The 24,702-nt window shown below is 41.1% G+C and overlaps 1 protein-coding gene and 1 long non-coding RNA gene across 3 annotated transcripts in view; one reads left to right on the forward strand and one right to left on the reverse strand.

Annotated features, from left to right (window-relative positions):
* TLCD3A (TLC domain containing 3A) overlaps positions 1–24,702 on the reverse strand; it is a 60,186-nt gene that overhangs the window by 34,924 nt on the left and 560 nt on the right. The window contains exon 1 of one of the 2 annotated variants that reach the window (XM_056556914.1): positions 20,203–20,317. The exons of the other annotated variant lie outside the window; for it this stretch is intronic. Coding sequence (XP_056412889.1) covers positions 20,203–20,243 — 41 coding nt within the window. The 5' untranslated portion in view covers positions 20,244–20,317. Of the gene's footprint in view, positions 1–20,202; positions 20,318–24,702 lie in introns of those variants that run through there. 2 annotated transcript variants of the gene reach the window in all.
* LOC130355973 (uncharacterized) overlaps positions 1–24,702 on the forward strand; it is an 88,641-nt gene that overhangs the window by 16,331 nt on the left and 47,608 nt on the right. The window lies entirely within an intron of this gene.

Genomic DNA, 24,702 nt, shown 5'->3' on the forward strand with positions numbered 1-24,702 from the left:
CCCCGGGACTCACTCCTGACACCCACTGCGATCGTCCTGTATAATGTATAGATGCGGGCAGCTTTCTCCCATCTAGATAGGACGATCGCATTGGGTATCAGGAGTGACACCCGCTGTGATCTGTCCTAGACTGCAGGTACTACTACTCCCAACATGGAGCACACTCTGCTCCATGCTGGGAGCTGTAGTACCTGCATTAAAAGACAGATCACAGCGGGTGTCACTTTTCACACCAGATGCGATCGTCCTGTATAATGTATAGATGCGGGCGGGTGGCCGTTCTTCTCTAGTCCCACTGTAGTATGAGTATATGCCGTATATATACAGTCATGGCCGTAAATGCTGGCACCCCTGAAATTTTTTGAGATAATTAAGTATTTCTCACAGAAAAGGATTGCAGTAACACATGTTTTCCTATACACCTGTTTATTCCCTTTGTATGTATTGGAACTAAATCAAAAAAGGGAGGGAAAAAAAAAAAGCTAATTGGACATAATGTCAGGCAAAACTCCAAAAATGGTCTGGACAAAATTATTGCCACCCTTTCAAAATTGTGGAAAAATAAGATTGTTTCAAGCATGTGATGCTACTTTAAACTCACCTTAGACAAGTAACAGGTGTGAGCAACATAATAAAAAAAATCACACCTGAAAGCAGATAAAAAGGAGAGAAGTTCACTTAGTCTTTGCATTGTGTGTCTGTGTGTGTGCCTCACTAAGCATGGACAACAGAAAGAGGAGAAGAGATTTGTCTGAGGACTTGAGAACCAAAATTGTGGAAAAATATCAACAATCTCAAGGTTACAAGTCCATCTCCAGAGATCTAGATTTGCCTTTGTCCACAGTGCGCAACATTATCAAGAAGTTTGCAACCCATGGCACTGTAGCTAATCTCCCTGGGCGTGGATGGAAGAGAAAAATTGATGAAAGGTTTCAACGCAGGATAGTCCGGATAGTGTATAAGCAGCCCCAAACAAGTTCCAAAGATATTCAAGCTGTCCTGCAGGCTCAGGGAGCATCATTGTCAGCACAAACTATCCGTCAACATTTAAATGAAATGAAACGCTATGGCAGGAGACCCAGGAGGACCCCACTGCTGACACAGAGACATACGAAAGCAAGACTACATTTTGCCAAAATGAACTTGAGTAAGCTAAAATCCTTCTGGGAAAATGTATTGTGGACAGATGAGACCAAGATAGAGCTTTTTGGTAAAGCACATCATTCTACTGTTTGCCAAAAACGGAATGAGACCTTCAAAGAAAAAAAACACAGTACCTACAGTGAAATATGGAGGCGGTTTAATGATGATTTTGGGTTGTTTTGCTGCCTCTGGCACTGGGTGCTTTGAATGTGTGCAAGGCATCATGAAATCTGAGGATTACCAATGGATTTTGGGTCGCACTGTGCAGCAAAGTGTCAGAAAGCTGGGTTTGCGTCCGAGATCTTGGGTCTTCCAGCAGGACAATTTCAAAACCCAATTCCCTTCAGGGCATAAAGCCCTTCCGGGACTAAGCCCTTTGCTAGGGTTACCCCTTTAAAACATCACTTTTATTATATTTTTATTAAAAATTCCAAAGTTGTGTTCAAAATAATACAAATTGTGTATTAAAATAACAACCCAGGTTTGGGTTCAGGTTCTTAGGACATGTTTGATTCTGGAGATATTTAGTAATGGTTCATATTATTCATATTCTTTTATTCCTTTTATTTGGGTCAATATCTGTTATTCCCTTATATCTGGACCACTCCAAGCCTCATATTCCACCATTCCCAGGTTGCTGAATTAAAATACAATTGTCCCTAGCATCCCCCCTTAACACTTTGTTTTTGAAATTTAAATAAGCCCTGGGTATTCTATGGGAGATTTTTGATATTATATTCCAGTAGGACAATGACCCCAAACATACATCAAAAAGCACCCAGAAATGGATGGCAACAAAGCGCTGGAGAGTTCTGAAGTGGCCAGCAATGAGTCCAGATCTAAATCCCATTGAACACCTGTGGAGAGATCTTAAAATTGCTGTTGGGAAAAGGCGCCCTTCCAATAAGAGAGACCTGGAGCAGTTTGCAAAGGAAGAGTGGTCCAACATTCTGGCTGAGAGGTGTAAGAAGCTTATTGATGGTTATAGAAAGCGACTGATTTCAGTAATTTTTTCCAAAAGGGTATGCAACCAAATATTAAGTTAAGAGTGCCAATAATTTTGTCCAGACCATTTTTGGGGTTTGGTGTGACATTATGTCCAATTTACTTTTTTTCCTCCTTTTTTGGTTTAGTTCCATTACACACAAAGGGAATAAACATGTGTATAGCAAAACATGTGTTACTACAACTCTTTTCTGTGAGAAATACTTCATTTTCAAGAAAAATTTAGGGGTGCCAACATTTACGGCCATGACTGTACCTATTATTCAATCACAGAGAGCTGTGATTGGTTCCAGCTATCTGGCCAATCACAGCTCTCTGCGAGAAATATGAATGAGTGATGTGAATTCTATATATCACTGGCTGGCCGGAGTATAGTGCAGAGATGCGAGCGCAGGAGAAAGCTGCTCCATCTCTGTAATAGAAAGGACAATCGCATGGGGTGTCAGGAGTGACACCCGGGGCAATCTGTCTATTAGTACAGGTACTACAGCTCCCATCATGGAACAGTCTGCTCCATGCTGGGAGTAGTAGTTCTACCTAAAAAATGTAGAAAAAAAAAGTGAAACACAGAAACAGAATATTAAAATACATTATTATAATAAAAATAAAATAATTATAAAAAATATATTATTTTTACATTTAAATGGCCCCTTTCTACATTTTTATTATTGTCGGCTAGAATAAAAAAAATTTTGTCTTTTAATTTTCGGGAGCGGGAAGGTACCAGAAAATTCAGTGCTCAATATTAAAAATGAATGAGGAGTTCATTTCATAATTTATTTTCTAGTTTTCGTTCCAACTCAATTTATTTTTTTTTTTTCACTTTACTTTTTTAGCCCCATGTTTTATATTGAGTGCTGAATTTTCTGTTCCCTGCCCACTCTGGAAAATTGAAAGACAAAAAAAATGGTAATGTTAATTTTTAAACAGGGATCAATTTATGTGGGCGGGCAGGGACCTAAAAATGTAGCCGACAATAATATAAATGTAGAAAGGGGCCATTTAAATGTAAAAATAATACCATTTTTTTTTTTATAATTTATTTAAAATTTTTTATATTAGTAATGTATTTTAATATTGTGTTTAATAAAGTGTGCATGTGTGTGTGTTTCACTTTTTTTTCTCTATTTTGTACATTTTTTAGGTAGTACTACTACTCCCAGCATGGAACAGACTGTTCCATGATGGGAGCTGTAGTACCTGTACTAATAGGCATATTGCCCAGGGTGTCACTCCTGACACCCGCTGCGATTGTCCTTGCTATTGCAGAGATGGAGCGGCTTTCTCCTGCGCTCGCATCTCTGCACTATACTTTGGCTGGCCAGTGATGTGAATAGAATTCACATCACTCATTCATATTTCTCGCAGAGAGCTGTGATTGGCCAGATGGTTCCAGCCACTCACAGCTCTCTGCGGGAAATATAAATAATAGGTATATACAGCATATACTCATACTACAGTGGGACCAGAGAAGAGCGGCCGGCCGCCTGCATCTATACATTATACAGGATGATCGTATCGAGTGTCAGAAGTGACACCCCCTGCAATCGGTCTATTAATGCAGGTACTACAGCTCCCAGAATGGAGCAGTGTGTGCTCCATGTTGGGAGCAGTAGTACCTGCAGTTAAGGACAGATCACCGCAGGTGTCACTCCTGACACCCGCTGCGATTGTCCTATCTATTGCAGAGATGTGAGCGCAGGAGAAAGCTGCTCGCATCTATACATTATACAGGACGATCGCAGGGGTGTCTCTAATGAAGAAATTCCTTATTTTGAATCAAGTCAAAGTTTGGATTTAGTCCGAATCAAATTTTTCATGAAATTCGGAACGAATTTGACTTTGTCTGAATCGATTTGCTCATCTCTAAAAATAATGTATAAAAAAAAAAAAAATTTAAAAAGTATGTGGTATCGCCACGTGCGTAAAGGTCTGAACTATTACAAAATAATGTTAATTAAATTGCACGGTAGATGGCATACAAGTGAAAAAAATACTAAAGTCATTGAGCATTTTTGGTCTCTTCATATGCCATAAAAAAATAAATAAAGTGATCAAAGTGTCCTATTAAAACAAAAATGGTACCAATAAAAACTACAGACCACGGAGCAAAAATTAGCTTACATACCTGTAGGCCAGGTATGTGCAGAGCATTGCATCAGTCATTGACCCAGGGCATACACAGTGACTGCTATTTACATCTGTACATACACTAGAGTGCAATGCTCTGCACATATCCCCCATGTATAGCAGTGTGTGTACTACACACACTGCTATTGCTATACATGGGGAGTATGTGCAGAGCATTGCACTCTAATATCTGTACATTCCTATGTTAGCGGGAGCGGGCGGGATAGGACAAACATTTCAGCGGGAGCGGGCGGGATTGGACAAACATTTCAGCGGGAGCAGGTGGGATTGGTCAACAAAATCATCCCACCAGTCCCACGCAGGGCTCTAGAACACAGTATTGAGATGGGAGAAAACAAGGCTCTAACCTAGAACATTGATCAGGACACTTTGCTATTTCATTAGAAGCCTGGAAAGAATTGTGATCTAGTGGACAGGGCACAGTGCTGCTGAATATTGGGAACTCTCATAGTAGTCAGTCCCTACCCCTTCTGGAGCTAAACTGAGGTAAAATTAACAATCAAAATATAGAATGTGTAAAAGGGAAAACTGTTGTACATTCTACAGGCAACAGAGCTATTATACACACACACACACACACACACACACATTGCCTGGACATTTAAAGCAGACCTGTCAGCAGGTTTTAAAGACATGGCTGTATAGGTCATTTTACCCTGAATCTATCTATCTATCTATCTATACATACCAATAATTGACCTTTCCAGCACAGGTATCAGAGTTTAAAAAGATATTGAGGGAGGTTGAGGAGGTGACAGTGTACAGAGTGGTTGGACTAACTGGTGAAGGGGCCGAACTGTGCTTAAACTTTACAATATACACTGCTGAAAAAAAATAAAGGGAACACTTAAACAACACAATGTAACTCCAAGTCAATCACACTTCTGTGAAATCACACTGTCCACTCAGGAAGCAACACTGATTAACAATCAATTTCACATGCTGTTGTGCAAATGGAACAGACAACAGGTGGGAATTATAGGCAATTAGCAAGACACCCCAATAAAGAAGTGGTTCTGCAGGTGGTGACCACAGACCACTTCTCAGTTTTATGCTTCCTGGCTGATGTTTTGGTCACTTTTGAATGCTGGTGGTGCTTTCACTCTAGTGGTAGCATGAGACAGAGTCTACAACCCACACAAGTGGCTCAGGTAGTGCAGCTCATCCAGGATGGCACATCAATGCGAGCTGTGGCAAGAAGGTTTGCTGTGTCTGTCAGCATAGTGTCCAGAGCATGGAGGCGCTACCAGGAGACAGGCCAGTACATCAGGAGACGTGGAGGAGGTCGTAGGAGGGCAACAACCCAGCAGCAAGACCGCTACCTCCGTCTTTGTGCAAGGAGGAGCATTGTCAGAGCCCTGCAAAATGACCATCCAGCAGGCCACAAATGTGCATGTGTCCACTCAAACAGTCAGACTCCATGAGAGTGGTTTGAGGGCCTGACATCCACAGGTGGGGGTTGTGCTTACAGCCCAAAACTGTGCAGGCATTTGGAATTTGCCAGAGAATGCCAAGATTGGCAAATTCACCACTGGCACCCTGTGCTCTTCACACAGAGCACATGTGACAGACGTGACAGAGTCTGGAGATGCCATGGAGAATGTTCTGCTGCCTGCAACATCCTCCAGCATGACCAGTTTGGCGGTGGGTCAGTAATGGTGTGGGGTGGCGTTTCTTTGGGGGTGTTCGCACAGCCCTCCATGTGCTTGCCAGAGGTAGCCTGACTGCCATTAGGTAACAAGATGAGATCCTCAGACCCCTTGTGAGACCATATGCTGGTGTGGTTGGCCCTGGGTTCCTCCTAATGCAAGACAATTAGAGATGAGCGAACTTACAGTAAATTCGATTCGTCACAAACTTCTCGGCTCGGCAGTTGATGGCTTATCCTGCATAAATTAGTTCAGCTTTCAGGTGCTCCGGTGGGCTGGAAAAGGTGGATACGGTTCTAGGAGACTCTTTCCTAGGAATGTATCCACCTTTTCCAGCCCACCGGAGCACCTGAAGGCTGAACTAATTTACGCAGGATAACTGCCGAGCCAAGAAGTTTGTGACGAATCGAATTTACTGTAAGTTCGCTCATCTCTAAAGATGATGCTAGACCTCATGTGGCTGGAGTGTGTCAGCAGTTCCTGCAAGAGGAAGGCATTGATGCTATGGACTGGCCCGCCCATTCCCCAGACCTGAATCCGATTAAGCACATCTTGGACATCATGTCTTGCTCCATCCACCATCGCCACGTTGCACCACAGACTGTCCAGGAGCCACCTCATCAGGAGCATGCCCAGGCATTGTAGGGAGGTCATACGGGCACGTGGAGGCCACACACACTACTGAGCCTCATTTTGACTTGTTTTAAGGACATTACATCAAAGTTAGATCAGCCTGTAGTGTGGTTTTCCACTTTGATTTTGAGTGTGACTTCATATCCAGACCTCCATGGGTAGATAAATTTGATTTCCATTGATAATTTTTGTGTGATTTTGTTCTCAGCACATTCAACTATGTAAAGCGGAAAGTATTTCATACGATTAGTTCATTCATTCAGATCTAGGATGTGTTATATTAGTGTTCCCTTTATTTTTTTTTGAGCAGTCTATTTTCTGCCTACATTTTCCCAGACCAGCATGTGGTAATAAAATGGCCTGTTACACATCATTGTGATAGGGTAGGATAGGTATCCAGTGAAATACAGAGGAAGGAGAGGTGACCAGCAAGTAGTGAAACAAAGAAGGGTAGGAGGTGAACAATGAGCAGTAAAGTGGAGATTTTATGTATAAATCTTTAGACTTTATTGAAAAGTATTTTCCTCTCATTTCATTTATATTTTCCCAGAACACCCCTTTAATAAGCAGCTGCAGGGAGAACTAATGTGTTCACGAGACAATGAGTCCCAAATGTCAGACCGTTGCTCCCTAAAAGTACTAAATAAGGCACACTCACACCCAAATAATAAAATCTATTAACAACTGCTAACCTGCTTGTTTACAGTTTTCATATGGTAATGGTATATTTTTATCCACTGCACCTAACATAATAAAAATACATTAAAATATGTAATAAAGGACTATAACAAAGATGATACACTTTACATATGCTGACTATTGATCAAAAGTTAGAGCTTCTAGTGCATCTAGCTCCTAAAATAGGCTTGTGAACCTGCACACACAGTGCACTAAGGCTAAACAAACCTGCCCGCTGCAACCGTGTTCTCCTGCGTGTGCGCCATCTGTCAATCAACAGCAAAACTTGCCTTTACAAATGGCCCTTATGTCTAAGATGGACAAGATGGGAGCTGGTCCGTCTCTTTCGCAGACTATCCCAGACATTTTCCGTTCGAGCGCCAGAGCCAAGATGGCGCCAGCTCCATCTCCTGCCCAGATCCTGGAGCTCTTAGAGGAGGAGGAAATTACTGACTCCTTACCACGCACACTGGAACCTGATGATCCTCTTAATGCTGCCGAAGTATTCCGCTCCATCCAGCTAATGTTCAAGGTTGAACTAGCACAGGCAGTGGCTGATTTCACAAAGCACGTGGGTGATCTGGGGCACAGAATATCGGAGTTAGGAGGTCCGCACTGGCGGATGCCATTGAGACTGACCGACAAATCTTTGCAGATCACACTGACCGCCTAGACCTTATTGAATTAAAGCTAGAAGATTTAGTCTAGTCTGCGCTGTTGGATAGCCGTTTTTGCGATGGCCCCAACATAAAAAAGCATCGTATGTTGATGCTGCCTTCAACATACGATGGCCTCTGTGAGGCCATCATATGTTGAAATGATCGTATTTGGGGGCCATCGTAGGTCCCCTTCCCTTCTACTACTACCTTCTTAGCTTCCCCCATACTCCTCCATATGTGTTAGGTACTCTCTCATAATGTTAGGGGGTTTAATTCCCCCATAGCCTTCATAGACTATCTCAGACATAAACCTGACATCTTATGCTTGCAAGAATGCAATTTTACTGAATCCTCCTTTCCTAAACACTTGCATACTCATTTTATATGTCCTCCTATTCTAGTAAATCTTGGGGGGGGGGGGGGTAGTCACTTTACTTCATAATTCCTTCCCCTTCACTCCACATTGTGTCCACAATTACCCTGATGGGCGTTTCCTTATTCTGGAAGGCCTATTTCAGGATTCCGTCTTTGCATAGTCAACTCATATGTGCCTAATAAGGACCCTCTGTCATTTTTTGTTAATCTTGCCTCTTGGCTTGACTCTCTCCAATATGGTCACTTTATCTGGCGTGGTGATTTCAATTTAGTTTTTAATGGGAAGCTTGCCCGCTCCAGTTCTCAGACGTTCCGACGTACTGGGACACAACAGAGGCTCCTCATGAGCACATATGCAGCTCATTAACTTTCTGACACTTGGAGGGAACACAACTGTTCTCAAAAAGGGTACAACTACTACTCCCCGGCCCACAACCTATATAACCAGAATTGACTGGATACTTGCAAACTCAGCTGCACTACTTCACTTACTATATGCCAGGCATATTCATTGCGCAGAGAATGATGTAGGCTGGTCTTGGATGGCCCATAAACCCTATATTAGGGGCTGCCTTATCAAACTAGCAGCTGAACTTAAGTGTAATAGACGTCAAGCCCAGGTTCAACTAGAACGTAAACTGGAGAGGCTTGTAATAGCTCATCAGATTAACCCCACTCTGTATCTTACTCAAGCGCTTCGGACTGCTAGACTACAACTTGATGCTGTCCTGTCGGACCATAATGAGAAGGCATTGCGCTGGACGCAGTCTTCTTATTACAAGTGGGCCAACAAGCCAGATCATTTGTTAGCTTCCATGCTTTGCCAGAAAAAAAAAGGTTGAACCATGTACATTGGATATAGCTCAGAACGAGGATTCCTACCTCTCATCCCTTTCGTATTTATGACGTTTTTCATACTTTCTACTCTTCTTTATATAAAGAACGCTGCACTCCTCATCCCCCCCCCCCCCCCCCCCGTCTGCTATTGATGCCTTTCTCCACACTCTCTCTCTTCCCTCTATTACTCAACTGGATACAAACTCTCTTAATTCTCTTGTTATGGACGAGGAAGTTGCTAGATCTATCTCAGACCTTAATAATGGAAAAGCACCAAGCCCAGATGGCCTTTCTGTGCAATATTATAAGAAATTCAGCCATGTACTCGCCCCATACATTACCAAATTCTGTACCAAATTATTATCAGGTTCCCCTATACCCCCAGAGTTTTTGCAAGCTTCCATAGTAGTTATACCCAAACCCAACAAGGATCCCCTGCTGCCCTCTAATTACCTACCCATCTCCCTGATTAACTTAGACATTAAGATATTCACATCTATCCTAGCCCGTAGACTTAATTCTATCCTCCCATCTCTCATACATAGCGATCAAGTTGGCTTTATATCTGGGAGACAAGCCCCTGACAACATTCGTAAGGTTCTTAATGTTATCAATTGGGCACATACCACCAAAACCACTCTTACGCTATTGGGTTTAGGCATAGAGAAGGCTTTTAACTAAGTTTCCTGGACTTACCTTTTTGAGGTCTTTCGGAAGTTTGGCTTTTCAGGGGCGTTTATTTTAGCCTTACAATCTCTCTATTTTAGTCCTAAAGCTTATCTTAAACTCCCTTCCTCTGATCCTTCTTCCATTTCCATTCAGAGAAGAACTCGCCAGAGGTGTCCCCTATCCCCAGCATTATTTGCTCTCGCTATGGAGCCCCTGTCAACTCTCCTGAGGAACCATCCTGATGTCTCTGGGGTACAAGTGAAATAAAAGTCGCACGTGCGACTACACTCTTTTTTCTGCGACTTTTTGCATGTGCAGTGTCCTAAGCAAAAAATAAAAATCTTGCTTACCAAAGCAAAAAGTGATTTTTGACTTGCAGTGGTCAGAGATTTATCAAGTGCGAAAGTCGCAAAAAAGTCACATGTCATGAAAAAACCTACTAAATTTACTCCAGCTCAGACATTGAGCAGAAAAAGCTACTACCAAAGCAAAAAAAGAAAAATTGCTTATGTGAAAGAAATTTATCAACAGGCTGAAACCAGTTGATAAATAAGTCGCACATAGGCAAAAAAAATAGTAAGAAAAAAATAGCTAAAAAAGGAATACATAAGCAAACATTGATAAATGTCCCCCCATGAGTATAAAGTCAACTTGTTCGCTGATGACCTCCTTCTGATGCTCACTAAGCCAATGATCTCCCTCCCGAATCTTTTTGAAGCTCTTGGCCGCTTTGCCTTGATGTCAGGCTTGGTTGTTAATAGATCTAAGTTTGAACTTCTCTTCTGCAATACCCCTCAGGCCGTACAGGATCTTATCTCCACTAACTTTGATCTCCATCCTTCTTCTTCCTTTCTCCCTTATCTTGGCATCTTGCTCCCTACCTCTCTGTCTCCTCTTTATAAGCTTAACTCCACAAGCTCCGCTCTGCATCTCCTGATGAATGCGTCAGTCCGGCTGGCAAGCCACACACTCCACGCATTTCATGCCCAATCTTGAAAACAAATGTCCACCCTTTAAGCCATTATAATCACAATAACCTAGGGCCTAAGCCAGGGGCACAAAATCCCTTATAGGAAAACCCCCTTATTAAAATGCTACTTTTATTTTATTACTTCTTAAAATCAATGTGACCAGTGACTTTAAAACTATGCAGTACAACCCCAGATATTCCAAATGAATTTGGGATAAACCCCCTTATATGTATGTGCCGGGGTCTGCAGTCCCCCTTCCTAAACTGGGTAGCTGTAGTGCAGGTTAAAATCAGTACTTTGCCCCCATCTACTAGTTTCGGTGTGGTAGGATTGACAGGCAAACACCTCTTTTATTTTCAGTTTACAAAATCTTCATCACAACTCAGTCCCACCTGAGGACAGAATATGATGACTAAAAATGGGGATTAGATATGAGAACAGGATATTGGGACGGGATATGAGGACAGGATATGGGGACGGGATATGAGGTTGGGACATGAGGTTGGATATGGGGATGGGATATTAGAATGGGATATGGGGACGGGATATGAGGACAGGATATGAGGTTGTGATATGGGGACAGGATATGAGGTTGTGATATGGGGACAAGATATGAAGATGGGATATGGGGACGGGATATGCGGTCAGGATATGAGAATGGGACATAAAGGTGGGATATGAGGACAGAATGTGAGGACGGGATATAAGGTCGGGATATGAGGATGGGATATACGGTTGAGATATAAGATCAGGATATTAGGACAGCATATGAGGTCGGGATGTGAGGAGGGCATATGGGGACAGGATTTGAGGACGGGATATGTGGACAAAAGTTTCCTCCTCCCCCACAAGGATTAGGTAGTAAAAACCGGGAAGCGCTAGAATATATAAATATATATATATATATATATATATATATATATATATATATATATATATTTTTTTTTTTTTTAATGTTGGCACCTCTAAAATCTTTCATGAAAAATGAAGTACTTCTCACAAAAAAGGATTGCAGTAACACATGTTTTTCTGCACATGTTTATTCCCTTTGTGTGTATTCGAACTATACCAAAAAAGGGAGGAAAAAAAGCAAATTGGACATAATGTCCCAACAAACTGCAAAAATGGTCTGGACAAAATTATTGGCACCCTTAACTAAATATTTGGTTGCACACCCTTTGGAAAAAATTTGCTTCCTATAACCATCAATAAGCTTCTTACACCTCTCAGCCGGAATGTTGGACCACTCTTCCTTTGCAAACTGCTCCAGGTCTCTCTTATTAGAAGGGCGCCTTTTCCCAACAGCAATTTTAAGATCTTTCCACAAGTGTTCAATGGGATTTAGCTCTGGACTCATTGCAGGCCACTTCAGAACTCTGATTACATTGCTACTGAGGAAGGGGATACCCCAAAATGCGTTTAGCCTATCTGCCTACACAGCCCACCCTGAAGAACACGCCGTTCCTGTTACTTGCAACTGCTGGAACCCCCTGGTTTCTAGCCCACTGCCTTGACGCGCAGTTTACAGTGCTTCTACACGAGGCAGCTGTATGTACACACTCACTGCCGGATCGGCGCTACCCCTCCACCGCCAACCATCTTCAGCCAGTCATCTGTGCCACTCCGGGTTCAACATTCCATCTAGACAAGCTCTCAGAAACTACATCCAGGCCGGCCGCACAGCTGTGCCAGTCCCCAGCAGCGAGGTCTGATCATCCTGGAGAAGCCTGCAAGCGGTGCGGTGAGTGAGTGGTGCACAGCACCAACCTCTTGATCCAAACTTGTCTCAAACGTGCTACAATATCGTTGCTCATTTGTTACAAACTTGCTACTAACTATTGAACTATCCACTATCTGCCTAAAACTACTAATACCTTGGATACAATTAACGGCTTTTCCAACCAACTTACGGGTGGCAGTATTAACTATAAATGATTTTATTGTACTATTATTCCTATCTACTTATACCTGTTTTTTTAATTGTTATATTTATGCCTACAGTCCACCACAAGGGCCCTGCTTGGACTTATACGTTGTGAAATATTTTAATATTAATAAATTTGAACATACTTTAAACCAGCTTTTCTAATTATATATTTAAATTATAAATTTTGATATCTCTTCACCTCTCACATATTCACCACTCACCTATTTTACATCATCCATTCTATTTTTTTTACATTATACATTTTCCCTTTATTTATTTATTTTTATTATATTTTATATAAATTTTTCCATACCACATTTGCACTCACTTTACCTAGCCCATATTTTGCACACAAATCCATTTCATCACCTATATATACCTAGAGGTCTGTCTGTTTCCTCTTTTTATTGTATTGTATCTATCAACACATAGGGTACGTGTATCACAAGTACCTCGGTATATATTATATTCCACTTCAGAACTCTCCAGCGCTTGGTTGCCATCCATTTCTGAGTTCTTTTTGAAGTTTGGAGTCATTGTCCTGCTGGAAGACCCAAGATCTCGGACAAGAAACCAGTTTTCTGACACTGGGCTGTACAGTGAGAACCAAAATCCGTTGGTAATCCTTAGATTTCATGATGCCTTGTACACATTGCCAGAGGCAGCAAAACAACCCAAAACATCACTGAACCTCCATTATATTTCACTGTAGGTACTGTGTTCTTTTCTTTGTAGGCCTCTTCTGTTTTTGGTAAACAGTAGAATGATGTGCTTTACCAAAAAGCTCTATCTTGGTCTCATCTGTCCAGAAGATGTTTTCCCAGAAGGATTTTGGCTTACTCAAGTTCCTTTTGACAAAATGCAGTCTTGCTTTTTATGTCTCTGTGTCAGCAGTGGGGTCCTCCTGGGTCTCTTGAATATCTTTGAAACTTGTTTGGGGCTGCTTATCCACCATCCGGACTATCCTGCATTGACATCTTTCATCAATTTTTCTCTTCTGTCCAAGCCCAGGGAGATTAGCTACAGTGCCATGGGTTGCAAACTTCTTGATAATGTTGCACACTGTGGACAAAGGCAAATCTAGATCTCCGGAGATGGACTTGTAACCTTGAGATTGTTGATATTTTTCCACAATTTTTGTTCTCAAGTCCTCAGACAAATCTCTTCTCCTCTTTCTGTTGTCCATGCTTAGTGTGGCACACACAGACACACAATGCAAAGACTAAGTGAACTTCTCTCCTTTTTATCTGCTTTCAGGTGTGATTTTTATATTGCCCATACTTGTTACTTGCCCCAGTTGAGTTTAAAGGAGCATCACATGCTGGAAACAATCTTATTTTTCCCCAATTTTGAAAGGGTGCCAATAATTTTGTCCAGACCATTTTTGGAGTTTGGTGTGACATTATGTCCAATTTCCTTTTTTTCGTCCCTTTTTTGGTTTAGTTCCAATACACACAAAGGGAATAAACATGTGTATAGCAAAACATGTGTTACTGCAATCCTTTTCTGTGAGAAATACTTCATTTTCAAGAAAAATTTCAGGGGTGCAAAGATTTACGGCCATGACTGTATGTATGTATGTATGTATGTATGTATGTATATATATATATATATATATATATATATATATATATATATATATATATACACACACACACTTTATATGCATCAATAATTTTTCAGAACTACAAAAGCCATGATGACAATGATAGTGAAACTTATGGTCCCTCCAGGTTACGTGGCAAAAGCTAATTTCTAGGCATTCTAAAATATAGTGATCTCAAATAGAAAATTCTAATCATATGATCACCTTTATGAGTAGAGAATATAACTACAATATGGCAATTTCCACAAAATCATTTACATTATCTACTATATGGTTACAAGTAGACAGGTGATTACCTCACACAAGATTAGCACATACAATCCTCTAATACAAGTATCGGATGTGTAGAAACAGTTGATAATCTAATCACCTATGATGGATGTGGACTTGCCTATATTTGCGTATATGTCTGGATGTGGACTTACAACAAGAAACGCCCAGAGAAAGGTTGTCTGGAAAGTGATCTCACCTTTTTCTTAAGACTTTCGGGAATATACTGGGCTAGTGCATAGAAGGGGGCTTGGGCTGTCAATATGCATCTCCCATACCATTTCATAGGCTGACCAACCAGAGGGAGTTTAACCTTGCAGCGGTGGCTCAGCGGTCATAGAATATATAGCAGGCTAAGGAGCTGAGCTTGCTCTATATGCAGCGGACTGCGACCGACTTCAATCCGATTCTGGCAGTTTTACCCTCTGCATGCAACGATCAATAGTGTTCGCAGAATGCAGAGAGTGAACTGACAGGTGCCGAATCGGTCAGGGCACCCCCACAAAGCATTCCAGTGCCAAATTGTTACCATGGCAGCCAGAGGCCTTTTAACCTCTTAAAGGGGTACTCCGCCCCTAGCATCTTATCCCCTATCCAAAGGATAGGGGATAAGGTGTCAGAACGCCGGGGTCCCGCTGCTAGGGACCCCCGGGATCTCCGCTATCATTACTGCCCAGAGCACGCTCGCTCTGTGCGTAATGACCGGCGATACAGTTGCCGGAGCATCATGATGTCAAGGCTCCGCCACCTCGTGTTGTCACGGCCTGCCCCCTCAATACAAGTCTATGGGAGGAGGCGTGGCGGACATCACGCCCCCTCCCATAGACTTGCATTGAGGGGGCAGACCGTGACTTCACGAGGGGGCGGAGCCGTGACATCACGATGCTCCGGCAACTGTATCGCCGTTCATTATGCACAGAGCGAGCGTGCTCTGTGCAGTAATGATAGCGGGGTGCCGCAGCGGAGATCCCGGGGGTCCCCAGCAGCGGGACCCCGACGATCTGACATCTTATGCCCTATTCTTTGGATAGGGGATAAGATGTCTAGGAGCGGAGTACCCCTTTAAGGACACAGCCCATTGTGGCCTTGATGACACAGGAAATTTTCATTTTTTCGTTTTCGTTTTTTCTCCTTGCCTTCTAATTGTGCCATAAAATCTACGGCGCAACCAAAAAAATTATTATTTATGGTTTGAAATTGATAAGAAATCTGCAACTTTTGGGGGGTTTTGTTGTTACGAAGTGCACTTCATGGTAAAGCCGACATGTTCTACTTATTCTGTAGGTCAATACGACTAAAATCTTTACACACCTTTCTATTACTGTCCTACTCTAACTACTTTAACTAAATTTGTATGTTTAAAATTGTCCATTTCTGACCCCTATAACTTTTTTATTATTCTGTATACAGGGCTGTATGAGGGCAAATTTTTTTTGCGCCGCAGTGATCTGATGTTTTTATCGTTACCACTTTTGCTTATATGTGACTTTTTCATCACTTAAAAAAAAAAAAAAATATTCTGGGATGTGATGTGAACTCAAATCAGCAAGTTTGGACTTTGGTATTTTTTTACATTTACACTGTTCACCATGTGGAATTATTCACATAATATTTTAATAGATCGGATATTTACGCACACAGCAATACCAAATATGATGATTTCTTTTTTTAGCTTTTTTTTTTTTTTTTAAATGGGAAAAGAGGGTAATTTTTTTTATTGGCTTATTTACTTTTATTAAACCTTTTTTTTTTTTTTTTTTTTTTTTTTTTTATCTTTAGATTGCAGATACTGATTAGTGCTATGCATATACATAACACTGGTGAGTGTTATCTACGATCTACTTCTCTGGTCTGCTCGAAGTCAGACCAGAGAAGAAGACCCTATGATGACGGCAGGAGGCCATCTTGGCTGATAAGATCAGCCAAAGGAACGGCCACATTGCCACATATGCCATGATCAGTATTGATCATGGCATCTGAGGGGTTAGTGGCAGACATCAGCGGGATTGCGGGTCCCGTGGTCTATGATGCGAGCGCAGCTCCTGCACTGTTGGACTCAGGATGTACAGGTACATCCTGGTATGCTGAGAACCAGGTGCCCAGGGGGTACCTGTATGCCCGACGTCCTCTAGGGGTTAAAAGACTCTGTGGCTGCCATGGCAGATCTGCTTGTACAGTGTGCCACAGACTGTTCTAAAAGATGGACGATTTTACGGTTAATTGTTAAATAGTAGCATGACAGTAAACTGTAAAAGCAATTAAATTTATTTGAAAGAAAATGTAAAATCACCCCCTTTTTATTTTTCAAATAAAAAAAAATAATAATAATTTGGTATCACTGTATAAGAAAATATTACTGATCCTGTTAGCCACCGCGCTTGACAGATCTCGTTTTTTAGATACATTTATCTTGATACTGAGGAGGATTTTTTGATTTCTTGAATTATTATTTTTTTTTTGGAATGTTGTCTATTTTGGAACTATACCCTGTGACTATTTATGCTGTATTAATCAGTCTGTATTTTTGTTATGTTACTTACCTGTGTTACTGACACGTCTTGTCATTACTGCAATTATACAGACTAAGTTGACTAGGGATGCTCCGATACCATTTTTTAAGACCGAATTTTAAGTACGAATACTGATACTTTTTTTTTTAAGTACTCGCCAATACCAATTACCGATACTTTTTTCTGTCATGTGACAGAGTTTTTTTTTTTAAATGGAGAAAAGGGTTTTTTTTTTTTTTTGTTTTTTATTAGAGGAAGGGCTTTTTTTTATATTTAACCCCTTAAGGACCACGGGTTTTTCGCACTTTCATTTTTTCCTCCTCACCTTTTAAAAATCATAACCCCTTCAATTTTGCACCTAAAAATCCATATGATGGCTTATTTTTTGCGCCACTAATTCTACTTTGTAATGACATCAGTCATTTTACCCAAAAATATACGGCGAAACGGAAAAAAAAAACTCATTGTGCGACAAAATTGAAGAAAAAAATGCCATTTTGTAACTTTTGGGGGCTTCAGTTTCTACGCAGTACATTTTTCAGTAAAAAATGACACCTTATCTTTATTTTGTAGGTCCATACGATAAAAATGATACCCTACTTATATAGGTTTGATTTTGTCGGACTTCTGGAAAAAATCATAACTACATGCAGGAAAATGTATACATTTAAAATTGTCATCTTCTGACCTCTATAACTTTTTTATTTTTCTGCGCATGAGGCGGTATGAGGGCTAATTTTTTGCGTCGTGATCTGAAGTTTTTATCGGTACCATTTTTGTATTGATTGAACTTTTTGATCGCTTTTTATTCATTTTTTCATGATATAAAAAGTGACCAAAATACGCTATTTTGGACTTTTGAATTTTTTTGCGCTTACGCCATTGACAGTGTGGTTTAATTAATGATATATTTTTATAGTTCGGACATTTACACACGCGGCGATACCACATATGTTTATTTTTATTATGTTTATGTATTATTTATATGGTGTGTGTGTGTTAAACTTTTTTTAACCTTTTTTATTTTATTTTTATTTTTACACTTTTAGTCCCCTTAGGGGACTTTTAGGAGGAATCATTAGATTCCTCATACAGATCACTATGGTTGTATAGAACCATAGTGATCAGTGTGCTCTGTGCTCGAATGATAAAGCCTCATTTTTTGCGCTGAAGTTTTTATGGGTACCCTTTTTTGTTTTGATCAGACTTTTTGATCGCTTTTATAAATTTTTTTATGGTATAAAAAGTGACCAAAAATACGCTATTTTGGAATTTTTTTGCGCGTACGCCATTGACTGTGAGGTTTAATTAATTATATATATTTTATAGTTCAGAGATTTATGCACGCGGCGGTACCACATATGTTTATATTTATTTTTATTTACATTTTTTTTTTTATGGGAAAAGGGGGATGATTCTGACTTTTATTAGGGAAGGGGTTATAGTCATAGGGGACTATAACATTGCACACACTGATTTCCTACACTGATCACTGCCATACATTAACATGGCATTGATAAGTATTATTGCCGCTTGACTGCTCCTGCCTGGATCTCAGGCACGGAGCAGTCATACAGTGGTCGGACACGCACAAGGCAGGTAGGGATCCTCCTCGTGTCCTGCAAGCTGTTCGCGACGCTGTGATTTCACTACGGCGGTCCCGAACAGCCCGACTGAGCTGCCGGGATGGCTTTGGTTTCACTTCAGACACGTCGGTCAACTTTGATCGCTGCGTCTGAAGGGTTAATACCGGGCATCACCGCGATTAGTGATGTCCGGTATTAGCCGTGGGTCCCGGTCGTTGATGGCCGCTGGGACTGACCCGATATGACGCGGGGTCACTGCGTGACCGCGTGTTATATCGCAGGAGTCGACTCAGGATGTAAATACACGTCCTGCGTCACTGAGGGGTTAAAAGGGGGTATTCAAACTTTTATTAGGGAAGGGGTTAATTCACAATTATTATTATTATTATTTTTTTTTTTTACACATTTGTTTAGTCCCCATAGGACACTATTACATGCAATCTGTAGATTGCATACACTGATCAATGATACACCATAGGATAGAATTGATCAGTGCCTGCCATGGATGGCTGCAGAAAAGGAGTGACGATTGGACGGCATGGAGCACGGTAAGGGACCTCTGGCCAACCTCACAGCTGATCGGGACACAACGATTTAACTGCGGTGATCCCGACAGCTTCTGGGCACGCTGCATAGTTCGGCACCTCTGGGATTCCTTCTGGCGGTATTGGACTAGGTATCAGGGACATTTGCACGATTACAAGTACTTGTACAAATGTCCAGTATCGGTCCCGATACCAGTATCGGTACATCCCTAAAGTTGACAATGGTCAGGATGACTGAAACATCATGAATTGTTATATTATCTGTGGTTCGGATTATCTCTAACGGGGTACTCTTGCCCAAATCTTTTTTTATTCAATATACCCAGGCTGCCAGCATTAAGCATAAAAAAAATGAACCCTTACTTACCTCCTGCCGCTCCCCCGTTTACCTCCAGTAACACGGTCCTGGCAACCAGTGCCACGCCACATTGCAGCTCAGCTAATCGCTGGCAACCGCATTGTCCCACTTCAGCCAGTGATTGGCTGAGCAGCAATATGAAGGCCAAGCTGCATTCTCGCATGTTGGGCACCAATACCAGGAAAAGGAATGAACCAAAAGCCAAGACAACGATACTGGAGGCACCGGAGAAGGGGGAAGGTAAGTAAAGTTTTATTTATTTAATGTTGGCAATCTGGGCATATTGCAGCCCTTTAACACTGGATTGATTTGTTTTTTATTGTCTGAAGTAAATATATTGTATAATTCAGAGCTGCATGGACATTTCTAATACTTGATTCTTTAATAAATGAACTGAAAAGGACTGGAGTACTACTGATTCTTGCATACTGTATATACTCGATTTTAAGCCGAGTATAAGTCATGTGAACTCTCCGCCTGTCAATCCCTTCTCAGTGGTCTTCAACCTGCGGACCTCCAGATGTTGCAAAACTACAACTCCCAGCATGCCCGGACAGCCACTGTCGGGATTTCGATTTCGTCATCATCCAGACCCTCCCCCCCCCCCCCCCCATTTTGTTTTCTACTCACCTCCCCTCGGTGGGAAGGAAGGGTGAGCTGGTTCGGGCCATCTATGCTGCAGAGACCGTCCGGTGGGGAGGGTTTGTCGTTCCGGGCTGTCCATCTTCACCGGGAAGCCCTCTTCTCCGCTCCGGGCCCCGGACTTGTGACGTTGCCTTGACGACAACGCACAGGGACATCCCTGCGCATGAACGTCCCTGTGCGGCGTCGTCAAGACAACGTCACTAGTCCGGGGCCGGAGCGGAGAAGAGGGCTCCCCTAGTAAAGATGGACAGCCCGGAACGACAAAACCTCCCCACCGGATGGTCCCTGCAGCATAGACGGTCCGGACCAGCTCATCCTTCCTTTCAACCAAGGGGAGGCGAGTAGAAAACTAAAGGGGGGGGGGGGGGGATCTGGATGATGACGAAGGCCCGGCAGTGGTCTTCAACCTGCAGACCTCCAGATGTTTCAAAACTACAACTCCCAGCATGCTTGGACAGCCGATGGCTGTCCGGGCATGCTGGGAGTTGTAGTTTTGCAACATCTGGAGGTCCGCAGGTTGAAGACCACTGATTGAAGGGATTGACAGGCGGTGATGATGAAGAGGGGTGATGATGACGGGGGTCTGGATGATGACAGGGTGATGATGACGGGGGTGTTAATGACGGGGGTGTTAATGACGGGGGTGTTAATGACGGGGGTGTGGATGATGACGGGGGTGTGGATGATGACGGGGGTGTGGATGATGACGGGGGTGTGGATGATGACGGGGGGGTGATGTATTTCCCACCCTAGGCTTATAGTCGAGTCAATAACTTTTCCTGGGTTTTTGGGGTGAAATTAGGGGCCTCGGCTTATATTCCGGTCGGCTTATACTCGAGTATATACGGTATGTTTATTGAGCCTAACCAGCATTTAAACACTGAAAGGGTGGAGTGCACGATTATATTGTGGGTATGTAAATGGATATGACTTATAAGCGGTCTATATGAACAAACTCGATATGCAAACAGTCTATATCAGGGTCCTCAAACTACGGCCCGGGGCCACATGCGGCCCGCCGAGGACATTTATCTGGCCCGCCGGGTGTTTTTGCCGCCGCTGATTAAGGACATCCCTGTGTCCCAAAAGATGTTTTTGGGACACAGGGATGCCCCTGTTAACTCTCTGCGGCCCCGCATTTACATTTAAAACGCAAGGACGTCCTGTGCATGCGCCCATAGCAACGGATTTTTGAACAGTATCTGATTCAGTCTGGCAACAAAACTGGATACGGTCCAAAAATTAGCCAACAGGACTCAATGGCAACTATCTAACTTCGTGTGGCTCATTCAAATGAATGGGATATGGTGCAGATCCGGCAGGAATACAGCAGCGGCCTTTTTTTTTTTTTTTTTTTTTTTTTTTTTACTTCTCCCGCCAGATCCAGCAGCCGAATTAGAAAGATAATGATAGAATTCATATGAGGGTGCATAGTGGTAAAAGGGAGCAAAGATACCTCAGGGGCACAGTGTGTGGCAGTATTATACTCAGGGGCACAGTGTGTGGAAGTATTATACTCAGGGGCACAGTGTGTGGAAGTATTATACTCAGGGGCACAGTGTGTGGCAGTATTATACTCAGGGGCACAGTGTGTGGCAGTATTATACTCAGGGCACAGTGTGTGGAAGTATTATACTCAGGGGCACAGTGTGTGGCAGTATTATACTCAGGGGCACAGTGTGTGGCAGTATTATACTCAGGGGCACAGTGTGTGGCAGTATTATACTCAGGGGCACAGTGTGTGGCAGTATTATACTCAGGGGCACAGTGTGTGGCAGTATTATACTCAGGGGCACAGTGTGTGGCAGTATTATACTCAGGGGCACAGTGTGTGGCAGTATTATACTCAGGGGCACAGTGTGTGGCAGTATTATACTGAGGGGCACAGTGTGTGCAGCAGCATAATACTCAGGGGTACAGTGTGTGGCAGTATTATACAAGGAACACAGTAGTGTGTAACAGTATTCTACTTAGGGGCACAGTGTATGGCATTATTATATTCAGGGGCACGGTGAGAGGCAGTATTAACCTCAAGGGCACAGTGTGTAGCAGTATTATACAAGGAACACAGTAGTGTGTAACAGTATTCCACTCAAGGGCACAGTTTATGGCATTATTATATTCAGGGGCACGGTGAGAGGCAGCATTAACCTCAGGGGCTCAGTGTGTAGCAGTATTATACTCAGGGGCACAGTGTATGGTAGTATTATAAAAGGAACACAGTGTGTAACACAAATCATGGGCACGGTGAGAGGGAGTATTATATTCAGGGGCATGGTGTCTGGCAGTATTATACTCAGGGGCACAGTGTGTGACAGTAATATACTTTGGGACATGGTGTGAATACAGTCTATATGAATGAACTTGATATACAGTCTGAATAAATCTATTATACAGTCTAGTTGAATGAACTTGATATAAAGTCTGAATAAATCTAGTATACAGTCTATATGAATGAACTTGATATACAGTCTATGAATAAATCTAGTATACAGTCTAGTTGAATGAACTTGATATACAGTCTGAATAAATCTAGTACTGTATACGGTCTATATGAATGAACTTGATATACACTGTGTATAAGAATGAATCATATACAGTCTATGGATAAATCTAGTATACAGTCTATATGAATGAACTTGATATACACTGTGTATAAGAATGAATCAGATACAGTCTATGGATAAATCTAGTATACAGTCTATATGAATGAACTTGATATACAGTCTATGGATAAATCTAGTATACAGTGTATATATATATACAGTCTATATTAATGAACTTGATATACAGTCTATGGCTAAATCTAGTATACAGTCTATATGAATAAACTTGATCTGCACTGTGTATAAGAATGAATCATATACAGTCTATGGATAAATCTAGTATACAGTCTATATGAATGAACTTGATATACACTGTGTATAAGAATGAATCAGATACAGACTATGGCTAAATCTAGTATACAGTCTATATGAATGAACTTGATATACAGTCTGAATAAATCTAGTATACAGTCTATATGAATGAACTTGATATACACTGTGTATAAGAATGAATCATATACAGTCTATGGATAAATCTAGTATACAGTATATATGAATGAACTTGATATACAGTCTATGGATAAATCTAGTATACAGTATATATGAATGAACTTGATATACAGTCTATGGATAAATCTAGTATACAGTCTATATGAATGAACTTGATATACACTGTGTATAAGAATGAATCGGATACAGACTATGGCTAAATCTAGTATACAGTCTATATGAATGAACTTGATATACAGTCTGAATAAATCTAGTATACAGTCTATATGAATGAACTTGATATACAGTCTATATGAATGAACTTGATATACAGTCTATATGAATGAACTTGATATACAGTCTGAATAAATCTAGTATACAGTCTATATGAATGAACTTGATATACAGTCTATATGAATGAACTTGATATACAGTCTATATGAATGAACTTGATATACAGTCTATATGAATGAACTTGATATACAGTCTATATGAATGAACTTGATATACAGTCTGAATAAATCTAGTATACAGTCTATATGAATGAACTTGATATACACTGTGTATAAGAATGAATCATATACAGTCTATGGATAAATCTAGTATACAGTATATATGAATGAACTTGATATACAGTCTATGGATAAATCTAGTATACAGTATATATATGAATGAACTTGATATACAGTCTATGGATAAATCTAGTATACAGTCTATATGAATGAACTTGATATACACTGTGTATAAGAATGAATCGTATACAGTCTATGGATAAATCTAGTATACAGTCTATATGAATGAACTTGATCTACACTGTGTATAAGAATGAATCAGATACAGTCTATGGATAAATCTAGTATACAGTCTATATGAATGAACTTGATCTACACTGTGTATAAGAATGAATCAGATACAGTCTATGGATAAATCTAGTATACAGTCTATATGAATGAACTTGATATGCACTGTGTATAAGAATGAATCATATACAGTCTATGGATAAATCTAGTATACAGTCTATATGAATGAACTTGATCTACACTGTGTATAAGAATGAATCGGATACAGTCTATGGATACATCTAGTATACAGTCTATATGAATGAACTTGATATGCACTGTGTATAAGAATGAATCGTATACAGTCTATGGATAAATCTAGTATACAGTCTATATGAATGAACTTGATCTACACTGTGTATAAGAATGAATCGTATACAGTCTATGGATACATCTAGTATACAGTCTATATGAATGAACTTGATCTACACTGTGTATAAGAATGAATCAGATACAGTCTATGGATACATCTAGTATACAGTCTATATGAATGAACTTGATATACACTGTGTATAAGAATGAATCAGATACAGTCTATGGATAAATCTAGTATACAGTCTATATGAATGAACTTGATATACACTGTGTATAAGAATGAATCGTATACAGTC

The sequence above is a fragment of the Hyla sarda genome, chromosome 2, assembly GCF_029499605.1.
Source record: "Hyla sarda isolate aHylSar1 chromosome 2, aHylSar1.hap1, whole genome shotgun sequence".
Classification (NCBI taxonomy): Eukaryota; Metazoa; Chordata; class Amphibia; order Anura; family Hylidae; genus Hyla; species Hyla sarda.